General features: G+C 36.3%; 1 protein-coding gene across 12 annotated transcripts in view; it reads left to right on the forward strand.

The window, feature by feature from the left end:
- Positions 1-12,149, forward strand: part of LOC105476274 (coiled-coil domain containing 15) — a 97,651-nt gene that overhangs the window by 43,354 nt on the left and 42,148 nt on the right. For 11 of the 12 annotated variants that reach the window (XR_011611243.1, XR_011611244.1, XR_011611245.1 and 8 more), the window contains 2 exons: positions 8,275-8,367; positions 9,516-9,619. Coding sequence is in view for 7 of the 12 variants with exons in the window: in XM_071075999.1 (XP_070932100.1) it covers positions 8,275-8,367; positions 9,516-9,619 (197 nt within the window). In the remaining 5 variants the exon portion in view is untranslated. Of the gene's footprint in view, positions 1-8,274; positions 8,368-9,515; positions 9,620-12,149 lie in introns of those variants that run through there. The other variant, XR_011611247.1, reaches the window with a different exon arrangement.

Consider the following 12,149-nt stretch of genomic DNA (forward strand, 5'->3'; position numbering starts at 1 on the left):
AGTCTCACTTTATCACCTAGGCTGGAGTGCAGTTGTGCAATCTCAGCTCACTGCAACCTCTGCCTCCCAGGCTCAAGTGATTCTTGTGCCTCAGTCTCCTGAGTAGCTGGGACTACAGGCATGTCCTACCATACCTGGCTAATTTTTGTATTTTTAGTAGAGATGGGATTTCGTCGTGTTTGCCATGCTGGTCTCAAACTCCTGACCTCAGGTGACCCTTCCGCCTGAGCCTTCCAAAGGTGCTGGGATTACAGGTGTAAGCCACTGCGCCTGGCCATCTTTTCTCCTTTTACGCTGCCAAATAATCTAGCCTTTTTGAACAAAACACTTCAGTAGTATAGATTTATACCATATTCATACTTAGGGTTTCCAGTCACAGCTAGGTTCCCAGGGCTGCTTAGTATTTTTTCTTGCCTATTCCCTACCACCTTGCTCTCCAGTGCTCTACACTGACTATTCTAAATCTTAAACACTCCTTAAACTTCTTGCTGCACCCGCATATTCTCAACTTTCATACAGAAAATAAAAGCTATCACACAATAACTACCTTAACCATTTACTTTCTTTTTGTTGCTGTTATTACTTATTCTTACTATCTCGGAGGAAAAGTTTTCTCTTCAAGCCCCACATGCTATATTCTCTGCTCTTCAAAGTTAATCACTGTCAAGAGTTGTATGCATCCTTTGAGTCCTCTTTATAAGCATTTATACACATGTAAATGTAGACACATTAAAAAATTGTGATAAAATATACATATAAAATTTCCCATTTTAATCCTTTTTAAGTATACAGTTCAGTGGTGTTAGGTACACTCACATTGTTGTGCAACCATCACCACAATCCATCTCCAGAGTTTTTTTCCATCTTGTAAAACTGAGACCGTATACACGTTAAACAGTAATTTCTCAGTCTCTTCTCCCCATGTCCCTGGCAACCATATTCTACTTTCTGTCTTCATGAATTTGATTACTCTCGGTACCTCATGTAAGTGAAATCATACAGTATTTGTCCTTTTATGCCTGCCTTATTTCACTTAGCATAATGCTATGGCATATTATAGGAGTTACTTCCTTTTTAAGGCTGAATAGCATTCCACTGAATGTATATACTACGTTTTGTTTACCCATATATCCATTGACTCTTCACAATCCGTTTTCTTTGTTCTAGACCTTCCTATACAGTATGAATCCTGTTGTGTAAGGTTCCTTTTACTCAGCATAATGTTTCTGAGATTCATTCATGTTGCTGCATCAATAATGTGTTCTTTGCATTGCTGTGTAGCATTCCATTATTTGAATATATCACAGTTTGTTTATTCAATCTCCTATTGATGGACCTCTGGGTTGTTTCCTGTTTGTAGCTATTTGGTACTGGGAATGGGGTGCTGCTACAACAAATATTGAAAAAATGTGGAAATGGCTAAAAAAATGGGTAATGGATAGAGGTGAAGAATTTTGAGGCCCCTGACAGAGAAAGCCTTTATCATTTTTTAAATTATTGTTGTATTTTGAAACAGACTCTCACTCAGTTGCCCAGGCTGGATTGCAGTGGCATAATCATAGCTCATTGAAGCGCAAATGGGTGGCTCAAGTGATCCTTCTGCCTCCGCCTTCTAAGTAGCTAGGACTACAGGTTGTGCTACCCATGCTTGGCTAATGTTTATATTTTTGTGGAGACGGGGTCTTGCTGTGTTGCCTACTCTGGTCTTGAGCTCCTGGCCTCAAGTGATCCTCCTGCCTGAGGAGGCTGAGGAGGATCCCAAAGTGTTAGGATTGCAGGTGTGAGCCACTGCTCCTGGCCGTCATTTTAGAGAATATCTTCATTTTTAGAAGCAAAATATTGGTGGAAATGTGTACATTAAAGATACTGCCAGCTGGGCATGGTGGCTCATGCCTATAATCCCAGCACTTTGGGAGGCCGAGGTGAACGGATCACTTGAGACCAGGAGTTTGAGACTGGCCAACATGGTGAAGCCCTGTCTACTAAAAATATAAAAGTTAGCCAGGCATGGTGGCATGCACCTGTAATCGCAGCTGCAAGGGTGGCTGAGGCACAAGAATCACTTGAACCCAGGAGGCGGAGGTTGCGGTGAGCCAAGATCGCACCACCGCACTCCAGCCAGGGCGACAAGAGCAAAACTCTGTCTCAAAAATAAATAAATAAATAAATAAATAAATAAATAAATAAATAAATAAAATAAAAAATAAATAAAAATACTGCCAGTGAAGCTCAAGGAAATGAGGAACATGTTATTAGAAACTGGGGGAAAGGTAATCCTTGTTATTTAGTGGTAGGAAGCTTAGCTAAATTGTGTCCTACAGTTGTATGGAAGGCATAACTTGCAAGCAATGAACTTGGAAATTTAGCTGAGATTTGCAAGCAAAATGCTAAAGGTACAGTGTGGTTTCTTCTTGTTATTCCCCAGAGAGGCTGCCAAGGTCTGTCTGGAATCCCTCTCTCCATGTCGTGTACTAGAAATTATTGAGGCAGTAAGCTGGGACAATTGTAGTGCTGACCACATTTGTTTCCTGTCTATGAGAAATAATTATCCTGTGCTTCCTTATAGCCAGTGTTTAAAAACCATTGTCTTATAGATTTTTGTTTGTTTTTTGTTTCTTCAGTCTTCAGGAGGAAGGTAAATTCTGTTCTATTATTGTACTGTGGCTTCAAGCAGAAGTCTCTTTATTTGAATATTACTTAATTTCATTCTAATTGACCTATTATCTTTTTGGCTCTATCTCTTCATATTATCTTATAATGGTTGCTCTGAGGATTACAGTATACATACTAAACCTTTCACAGTCTACTTTGAGTTAATAGTTTACCACATTAAGTAAATGTAGAAGCTTTATAATCAGACAGGTCATTTTACCCTTTCCCCTTTATGTTAAAATTGTCATAGGTGTTCCATCTGCCTACACTGAAAACTCCGTTTTTTTTTTTTGCCTTCAATAATCATACATGTTTTTGTGAAAAACTTGAGAGAGTCTCTACCTTTTTTTTTTTTTGAGACAGAGTCTCTGTTGCCTAGGCGGGAGTGCAGTAGTGTGATCTCGGCTCAGCAACCTCTGCCTCCCGGGTTCAAGCTATTCTCCTGCCTCAGCCTCCTGAGTACCTGGGATAATAGGTGCATGCCACCATGCCTGGCTAATTTTTGAATTTTTAGTAGAGATGGGGTTTCGCCATGTTAGTCAGGCTGGTCTCGAACTCCTGCCTGGTGATCCACCCGCCTCCGCCTCTCAAAGTGCTGGGATTACAGGTGTGAACCACTGCGCCCGGCCGAGAGTCTCTACTTAACTGACTCTTTTTGTTGCTTGTCTTTCATTCCTGAAGTTTCAAATTCCTCCCTGGTATCATTTTCCAGCTAACTTTACCTTTTCTTGTGGTGCAGGTCTTGTAGCAATGCATTTGCTTAATTTTCTTTCATCTGAGAATATCTCTTTTGTCATCAGTCCTAAAATTTATTTTTACTGGATATGGATTTCTGGATTGACAGTTCTTTTCTTTCAGCACATTAAAAATACTGTTCCACTGTCTTCTGGTTTCCAGTCTTTGATAGCAAATTTATAATTATTTGAGTCATTGTTCTTCTATATGTAATATGTCTATTTTTTCTGGCTACTTTCAGAACTCTTGTTATTTTTTGGTTTCCAGCAGTTTAATTATGATGTGTCTAGGCTTAATGTTTTTTAGTTTATCCCATCTCAGGTATGATGAACATTTTCAATCTGTAAATCTGTATCTTTGACCGAATTTGGGAAGTTTTTTGCCATTATGTCTTCAAATGTTTTTTATGTACCAATTATTTTCTCCTTTCCTTCTGCAACTCCATTGACACAAATGTTAGACCTTTTGATATTGTCCCACAGATGCATCATTGACATGCTGTTCGGTTTTTTTCCAGTCTTGTTTTTTCTCTTTGTTCTTCACATTGGATCATTTATATTGATCCAGTAGATTCAAGTTCACTGACTTTTTTTTCATTCTTCTATTGAGTCTATCCAGTGAAATTTTGATTTCACGTATTGTGTTTTTCTGTCTCTAAAATTTGGATCTGTATTTTTAAATAATTTTTATTTTTGTGCTGAGAACTTCTGTATTTTCTTTCACTTCAATTGGGTTTGCCTTTTCCTCATAGATATAGTATTAATCACTGCTTTAAAGGTTTTGTCTGTTAATTCAACATCTGGGTCACCCTGGAGTTGGGATCTGTTTATTATCTTCACCCCTCAAAGTTGGTCACATCTTCCTGCTTTTTTCTATGTCAACTAACTTTAAGTTGTATCCTAGACTTTTTTTTTTTTTGAGATGGAGTCTTGCTCTGTCATCCAGGCTGGAGTGCAGTGGCGTGATCTCGGCTCACTGCAACCTCTGCTTCCTGAGTTCAAGTGATTCTCGTGTTTCAGCCTCCCTAGTAGCTGGCATTACAGGCGTGTGCTACCACTCCTGGCTAATTTTTTTATTTTTTATTTTTAGTGGAGACAGGGTTTTGCCATGTTGGCCAGGCTGGTCTTGAACTCCTGACCTCAAGTAATCCACCTGCCTTGCCCTCCCAAAGTGCTGGGATTACAGGCATGAGACACCATGTTAGCCACCAGGCTAACATTTTTAATATTATATTTTGAGACTCTGGTTTCTGTTAAAATCCTCTGAAGAATATTGTCTCTTTTGTTGTTTATTCTAGCAGGCAGTCAACCTGGTTAAATTCCAACTGTAAGTGATCTCTCCTGTGCACAGTGGCTCCAATGTTTAGTTAGTTTTCAAAGCTTTTAATATATTCCTATAGGTCTGTCCCATGCACGCACAGTTCAGGGGTGATTCTGAGATATGTGCGAGTTCACACACAGAATTAAGGGGTCCACTTTCTAGCTCACTTCTCTCTAGGTTACCCCCTACGCTCTCCAGATCCCAGGAGCTACATTTCCTAGAAGTCTTAGTTACAATCAATGAGAGCAAGAGAGAGAGCCCAAAGTGTGCTTCATCGTTGGCGAGTACTGGGAGTCCAGTTTCCTTTATTGAAAACAGAAAGTAATTTCATTTTTATTATAGAGAAGATAAGCACAAATGAAAAAGATAACCAAAATTTTAGAGATACTTCTCATTAACATTTTGCTGTGTAGATTTTCAGACTTTTAGAGTCACAAAACAAATAACTTTTAAAATAATAATAGCTTTATTGATATAAACAATTTATTCTTGTTATTCATAGTAGTTGTGTTATATAAAGTTGTTACAAACACTGAATCAGGAAATACTGAATTTTTGCTCCTAGGGGAGATAACTGGGTTAGATTCCTGCAAGCCTCTGGTCATACAATTTTTGTTAGCTAATCACTACATAACCTTATTTTATATATATTTCTCTTTAAAACACCTTATTTAATATACATGGTTGATCTGTTAACATGAACTCACAGCCAACAGCACTGTAACTCATGCTGGAATGAAGCTTATCTAACACGCATATTTTTTCCATAAGATACACCACTGCCTTTTTGTGCTTAGTGATAATAGATAGTACTTCAGCTATGCATGGGGACCATTTTAACAGTGAAATCACCAACATAGAACACAAACATGCAAACACGTGGTACCAAATAGACTGCAAAAAGGACACTTGTTTACAGCATGACAGCTGAAACAAAAAGGCAGAGTATCACCTTGGTCAGCCTCAGTTGGCAACATGCATGTTGGGTGACTCACATTTTTCACAGCTCTGTGCATGTCTGCAAAGGCCTGCAAAAACACCTTGAGTACTGGGATTACACACAAATTTTAGTGAATAGGCAAATCTGCAAATATATAATATGCAAATAATGAATGATTGTAATTCACATACCATACAATTGACCTATTTAAAGTATACAGTGTTTTTAGTATTTACAGGGTTGTGCAAAAATCACAGGTTGTGTTTGTGGCATTAACCACAATCAGTCTCAGAACATTTTTATCACCCCCTAAAAGTCCTGTACCACTCCCCTTTTCCCTTTAGCCCCACCTCCAGTCCTAGGCAACCACTAAGCTATTTTCTGTCTTTACAGATTTGCCTGTTCTGGATAGTCTGTGCAAAGGAGACCATGAAAGATATGACCTTTTGTGACTGGCTTCTTTCACTTAGCAGATGTTTTCAAAATCCACTGATGTAGCATATAGCAGTACTTCGTTCCTATTCACTGCTGAGAAATATTCTATTTTGTGCATATAGCACATTTTATTCATCAAATGATGGAAGTTTGGCTTATTTCTTGGCTGTTAGGAATAATACTGCTGTGAACATTTGTGTACAATTTTTTTTTGTGGGCATATTTTTCACTTCTCTTGGGCGTATACCTCTTAGTGGAGTTGGTGGAATGTATGGTAACTGTGCTTGACCTTCTGAGGACCTGCCAAACTGATTTTTCCAAAGTGGCTGCACCATTTTTCACTCCCACCAGCAGTATGCGAGGGCTCAAATTTCTTTACATCCTCATCAACACTTGGTATTATCTGTATTTTTAATTATTGCCATCCAAGTGGGTGTGAAGTAGCACCTCACTATACTTTTGATTTGTATTTTCCTGATAGCTAATGATGTTGAACACCTTTTCATGTGCTTACTGACCATTTGTATATCTTGCTTGGAGAACTGTTAGATGCTGTGCCCATTTTGTAATTGGGTTATTTGTGTTGTGATTATTGAGTGTGAGAATTCATAATATGTTCCACATACAAGTCCCTTATCAGATACATATGATTTGCAGATGTTCTCCTGTCTGTGTGTTGCCTTTCACTTTCTTGGTGGTTTCCTCTGCAGCACAAAAGTTTTTAGTTTTGACAAAGTCTAATTTGTCCACTTTTTCTTTCATGGTTTGTGCTTTTATTGTCGTATCTAAGAACCCATTACCTAACCCAAAATCATGAAGATGTACTCCTATGCATTCTTCTAAGTCTTATAGTATTAGCTGTTATATTTAGGCCTATGATCAATTTTGAGTAAATTTTTGTGTATAGTGTTAGGGAGAGGTCCAACTTCATTCTTTTGCATGTGCATAACCTGTGTCCCAGAATCATCTGTTAAAAAGACGTTTATTTTTCAATTGAATTGTCTTGGCACTCTTATTGAAAATCAATGCATTATAAATGTAAGAGTTTATTTCTGAACTCTCACTTTTATTCTATTGATCTATAGCATATCTATCTTTGAATTAGTACAGTTTGTCTTGATTATTGTATCTTTGTAGTAAGTTTTGATGTTAGGAAGAGTCCCCTAACTTTGTTCTTTTTCAAGACTGTCTTAGCTATTCTGGGTCCCTTGCATTTTCATAAGAATTTTAGGATCATCTTGTCAATTTCTGCCAAGAATCAACTGACATTTTGATGGAGGTTTATTAAATTTGTTGATCGATTTGGGGAATGCTGCCAATATTAGGTCTTCCAGTCCATAAGCGTGGGATGTCTTTCCATTATATAGGTCATCTTTCATTTTTTTAAAACAATGTTTTGTGTGTTTCAGAGTGTAAAATTCACACTTCCTCTGTTAAATTTCTCAGTGTTTTATTCTTTTTTAAGATATTGTAATTGTAAATTTTTTCTTAATTTACTTTCTAGATTTTTCTTTACAAGTATAGAAATACAATTGATTTTTGTATATTGATCTTGTATCCTGCAACCTTGTTGAAAGATAAATAACTTTTAAACTTTAGAGATTAAATAATTTTAAACTTTTTATTTCTAAAAGTTGGAGATCATCATTTGACCTATATAATGTCCAAGTAGATATACCAAGTTATAAGGCTTTCCCAGTAAACATGGGTGGAAATTAGCCTGTTTCCTCCATGCCATTCCAGTTGTTGATATCATATTTTCTCTCAACTCATGCACACTAAGAGGGTTTTATAAATTCAAAGTGGTCATATGTAGAATTGAAATATTAAGGAATCTGGCTATTTATCCTAGATTCTATTCCAAGTACACTCATGACAGTGATTTCAAGTGACCACTTTAAAAGAATTTTCATTCTGAACATTTTAATTTTTTGTTTATTCATATTTTTGACCTGAACCCTTTTCTTCAATTTATTATTTTGTGTTTGGTTAATTCCTTCTGAAATGGCTTCCTTTCATTCTTTTTTGATTTTATTCTTTATATCCCCCTTTTTATTTGTTTATTTATTTTTTGCTGCTTTATCCAATTGAGCCCAAGTTTGCAAAAGAAAAGACTAGATAAAAATATCAAAATGGCTCATGAGGTAGTTTTTGGTAATTTTGTCACTTTGTGTGACTGGACCTTCTAACAGGCTTATGATGGATATCGATCAGGATTGAGCACTGAATTCCAAGCTCCACTCGCATTTCAGTCTGGCATAGATAAAGAAGAAGATAAGAAAGAGGTATGTAATGATACTGCTTTTGGACACCAATATTTCTACTATGATAGTATTAATATATGAGAAATTGGAAACAATTTGTTGTGTCCTAACACATAAAAGAGCTAATACCACAAATTTCATAAATAAAATAAAAGTTGCTTCACTCGTTATAATGTGTTGAATTTCTTTTCCAAGCTCCTATGAGTTAGGGTACATTGATATGAAACCAATTATTTGATACTAATAAATTTCTCCAGCTAATGTATATTTGCCACTGTAACTTATTTAAAGGAAGATAATTACTTTATGGCTTTCTTTTTTTTCTCTCTCTCTTTTCAATCTAAAGTTAGTTTAAACCAATAGTTCTTAAACCTGGCCATGCACCAGAATCAGATGGGAAGTTTTTTTCAAAATACAAATATGCCTAGATCTAAACCAGATACACCAGATCAATATCTGAAAACGGAGGTTTAGGGCATTTTTGTTTTTTAAAAATACCACTGGTGATTCTCATGCATCCTCAGTATTGAGTATAGACCTTCAATAATTTTTAGCAAAAAGCCCTGTACTACTCTGGTATATACATAGACATGCTTTTTGCTCATTGAATAGCTTGTGTATTTAAAAGAGTGTATATAAATCCAGAGGTACGAACAGATCACATACAGTCTAGTAGGACTTGCTTTTATTCTACTCATGTTGTTTATGAGTCTGAGGCTTTATTATACCTCAGCCCTTCTACCCTCCTCTGTGCCATATTAGGCTAGGCTTAGAGTATGCTTTTGTGATACTGTTTTAATTTTGAAAAGTTAAAGTAACTATTGTTCTGTTACAAAATATCTTCTACATTCTTTCTGTGGCCCTGCTTTTATGGTACTTACTACTTGGGAACACAGAATAAATATTTCAGAGTAACACAGAGTAAATACTTTCTCTGGTTTGCCTATTAACATATAATAGCTATGTGCTTGAAAATATAAAATTCTTGTGTATGTGACATCCTGAGTGACCACAGACAGAAGGAAATTAAAGACTTAATCCCATGTAACTTCTATATCATCTATTTTTGTTTGCTCGCTGTTTGTTTTTGTCTATGGTATAAGAATATTTTTCTTCCTTGGAAATTCCTCTGAAAGCAGAATCTTAGTAATTTTAACTTCTTTCCTTAGCGTCAAAAGCAGTACCTGAGACATAGACGACTTTTCATGGATATTGAGAGAGAACAAGTAAAAGAACAACAAAGGCAAAAAGAACAAAAGAAGAAAATTGAAAAGTAAGTTATTTGATCTGCCCTGTGAGCCTTAAATTGCCAGTTAAGATGTTTTTGGAAGATGAAGTTTAGAAAAAGGTAATGGTTTTGCCCTCTGATCCATGTTGAAAACAGCTGTTTTTAACGATCTGGGGGAAGTATTGGAAGATGGTGAAGAGCTATGGTTTGGTTTTTTGGTTTGATTTTCTATTAGACTTGATTTTTTAAGGGCAGTTGTAGGCTCACAGCAAAATTGAGCAGAAAGTACAGAGAGTATACCCTCTGCCCCACAAACGCGTAGCCTCTCCTACTGTCACTATCCTGCACCATAGTGTTACAATTTATTAGAACTGATGAACCTACATTAACACATTATTATTACCCAAAGTCCATAGTTTACGTTAGGGTTCACCTTTAGTTTTAGGCATTCTATAGGTTTTGACAAATACATAATGTCATGTGTCTACCATTATGGTATTACAGAGAGTACTTCCACTTCCCTAAAATCCTCTGTGCTTTGCCTATTCCTCCCTCTTTACACCCTATCCTGTGGTAACCACTGAACTCTCTACTGTCTCCGTGGTTTTGCCGTTTCCAGAATGTCATATAGTTGGAATCATACAGTACGTATGTAACCTTTTCAGATTGGCTTTTTATACTTAGAAATATGCATGTGCGTTTCCTCTAGTGCTTTTTTTATGACTTGATAGCTCATTTATTTTTAGTACTGAATAATATCCCATTATCTGAATGTATCACAGTTTAGTTGTTCACCTACTGAAGGACATATTGTTTACTACCAATATTAGCAAATATGAACAAAGCTACTTTAAAATCTATGTACAAGTTTTTGTGGGGGCATACTTTTTAGCTCATTTGAGTAAATAACAAGGAGTATGGTTGCTGAGGGAGTATGATTGCTGGATCATATGGTAAAAATATATTTAGCTTTATAAGACAATACCAAACTATCTCCCAAAGTGGCTATACCCATTTTGCATTCCCACCAGCAAGGAATGAGAGTTCTTGTTGCTCGACATCCTTGCTAGCATTTGATATTGTCAGTATTTTGGATTTTGGCCATTCTAGTAGGTATTTAGTCGTATCTCATTGTTTTAATTTTCACTTCCCTAATGACATATAATATGGAACACCTTTTCACATGCTTATTTGTCATCTGTATATCTTCTTTGATGATGTGTCTGTTCAGATCTTTTTCCAATTTTTTGAGTCATTTGTTTTTCTTATTGTTGAATTTTAAGAGTTCTTTGTATATTTTGAATAACAGTGCTTTATCAGTCTTTCGTAAACATTTTTTCCCCAGTCTGTAGCATGTCTTCTCGTCTGTTGACAGTATCTTTTGCAGAGCAAAATGAAGTCCGCCTTATCAGTTCCTTCTTTCATGGATTGTGCCTTTGGTGTTATATATAAAAAAAAAGTCACTGTCATACCCAAAGTCACTTAGATTTTCTCCTGTGTTACCTTCTAGGAGTTTTGTAGCTTTGCATTTTGCATTTTTCTCTGTGATGCATTTTGTTAATTTTCGTGAGAGGTGTAAGATCTGTGTTTAGAGTCATTTTTTTTTGCATGTGGATGTCCAGTTGTTCCAGCAGCATTTGTTGAAAAGACCATCTTTTATTAATCGTATTGCCTTTGCTCTTTTGTTAAAAATCAGTTGACTGCATTTATGTGGTTCTGTTTTTTGGACTTGGTTCTCTGTTCTGTTCCATTGATCTCTTTGTTCTACTCCATCGATCTATTTGTCTTTTGCCGTACCACACTATCTTGATTATTATAGCTTTACTTACATATTTTTATTGATACATAATAATTGTACATATTTATGGGATACATGTAATATTTTGATACCATGCAATGTATATGATCAAATGTGTGATGTGTAATGATCAAATCAGAGTAATTAGGATATCTGTCATCTCAAACACTATGATTTCTTTGTGTTGGAAACATTTCAAATCTTCTAGCTGTTTTGAAATATACAATAAATTATTGTTAACTAGAGTCACCCTACTGTGCTACCAATAAGTAGAATTTATTCTGCCTATCTAACTGTATGTTTATACCCATTAACCATTAACCCATTCTTCATCCCCTCCTCACTTCCCACTCTCTGGTTAACTCTCATTCTACTTTCTACCTCTGCGGGATCAGCGTTTTTAGCTCCCACATGTGATTGAGAACTTGCGATGTTTGCCTTTCTGTGTGGCTTGTTTGATTTAACATAATGACTTCCAGTTCCATCTGTGTTGCAGCAAATGACAGGATTTCATTCTTTTTTATGGCCGAATAGTATTCCATCGTGTATATATACCACATTTTCTTTGTGTCCCTCTGTTGAGGACACTTAGGTTGATTCAGTATCTTGACAATTGTGAATGGTGCCGCAGTAAACATGGGGGGAGGTACAGGTAGCCCTTTGATACACTGATTTCTTTTCCTTTGAATAGATACCCAATAGTGGAGTTGCTGGATCATCTGGAAGTTCTAAGTTTTTTTTAAGAAATCTCCATACTGTTTTCCATAGTTTCTGTAC

This window comes from Macaca nemestrina, chromosome 12, assembly GCF_043159975.1.
Source record: "Macaca nemestrina isolate mMacNem1 chromosome 12, mMacNem.hap1, whole genome shotgun sequence".
NCBI classification, from domain to species: Eukaryota; Metazoa; Chordata; class Mammalia; order Primates; family Cercopithecidae; genus Macaca; species Macaca nemestrina.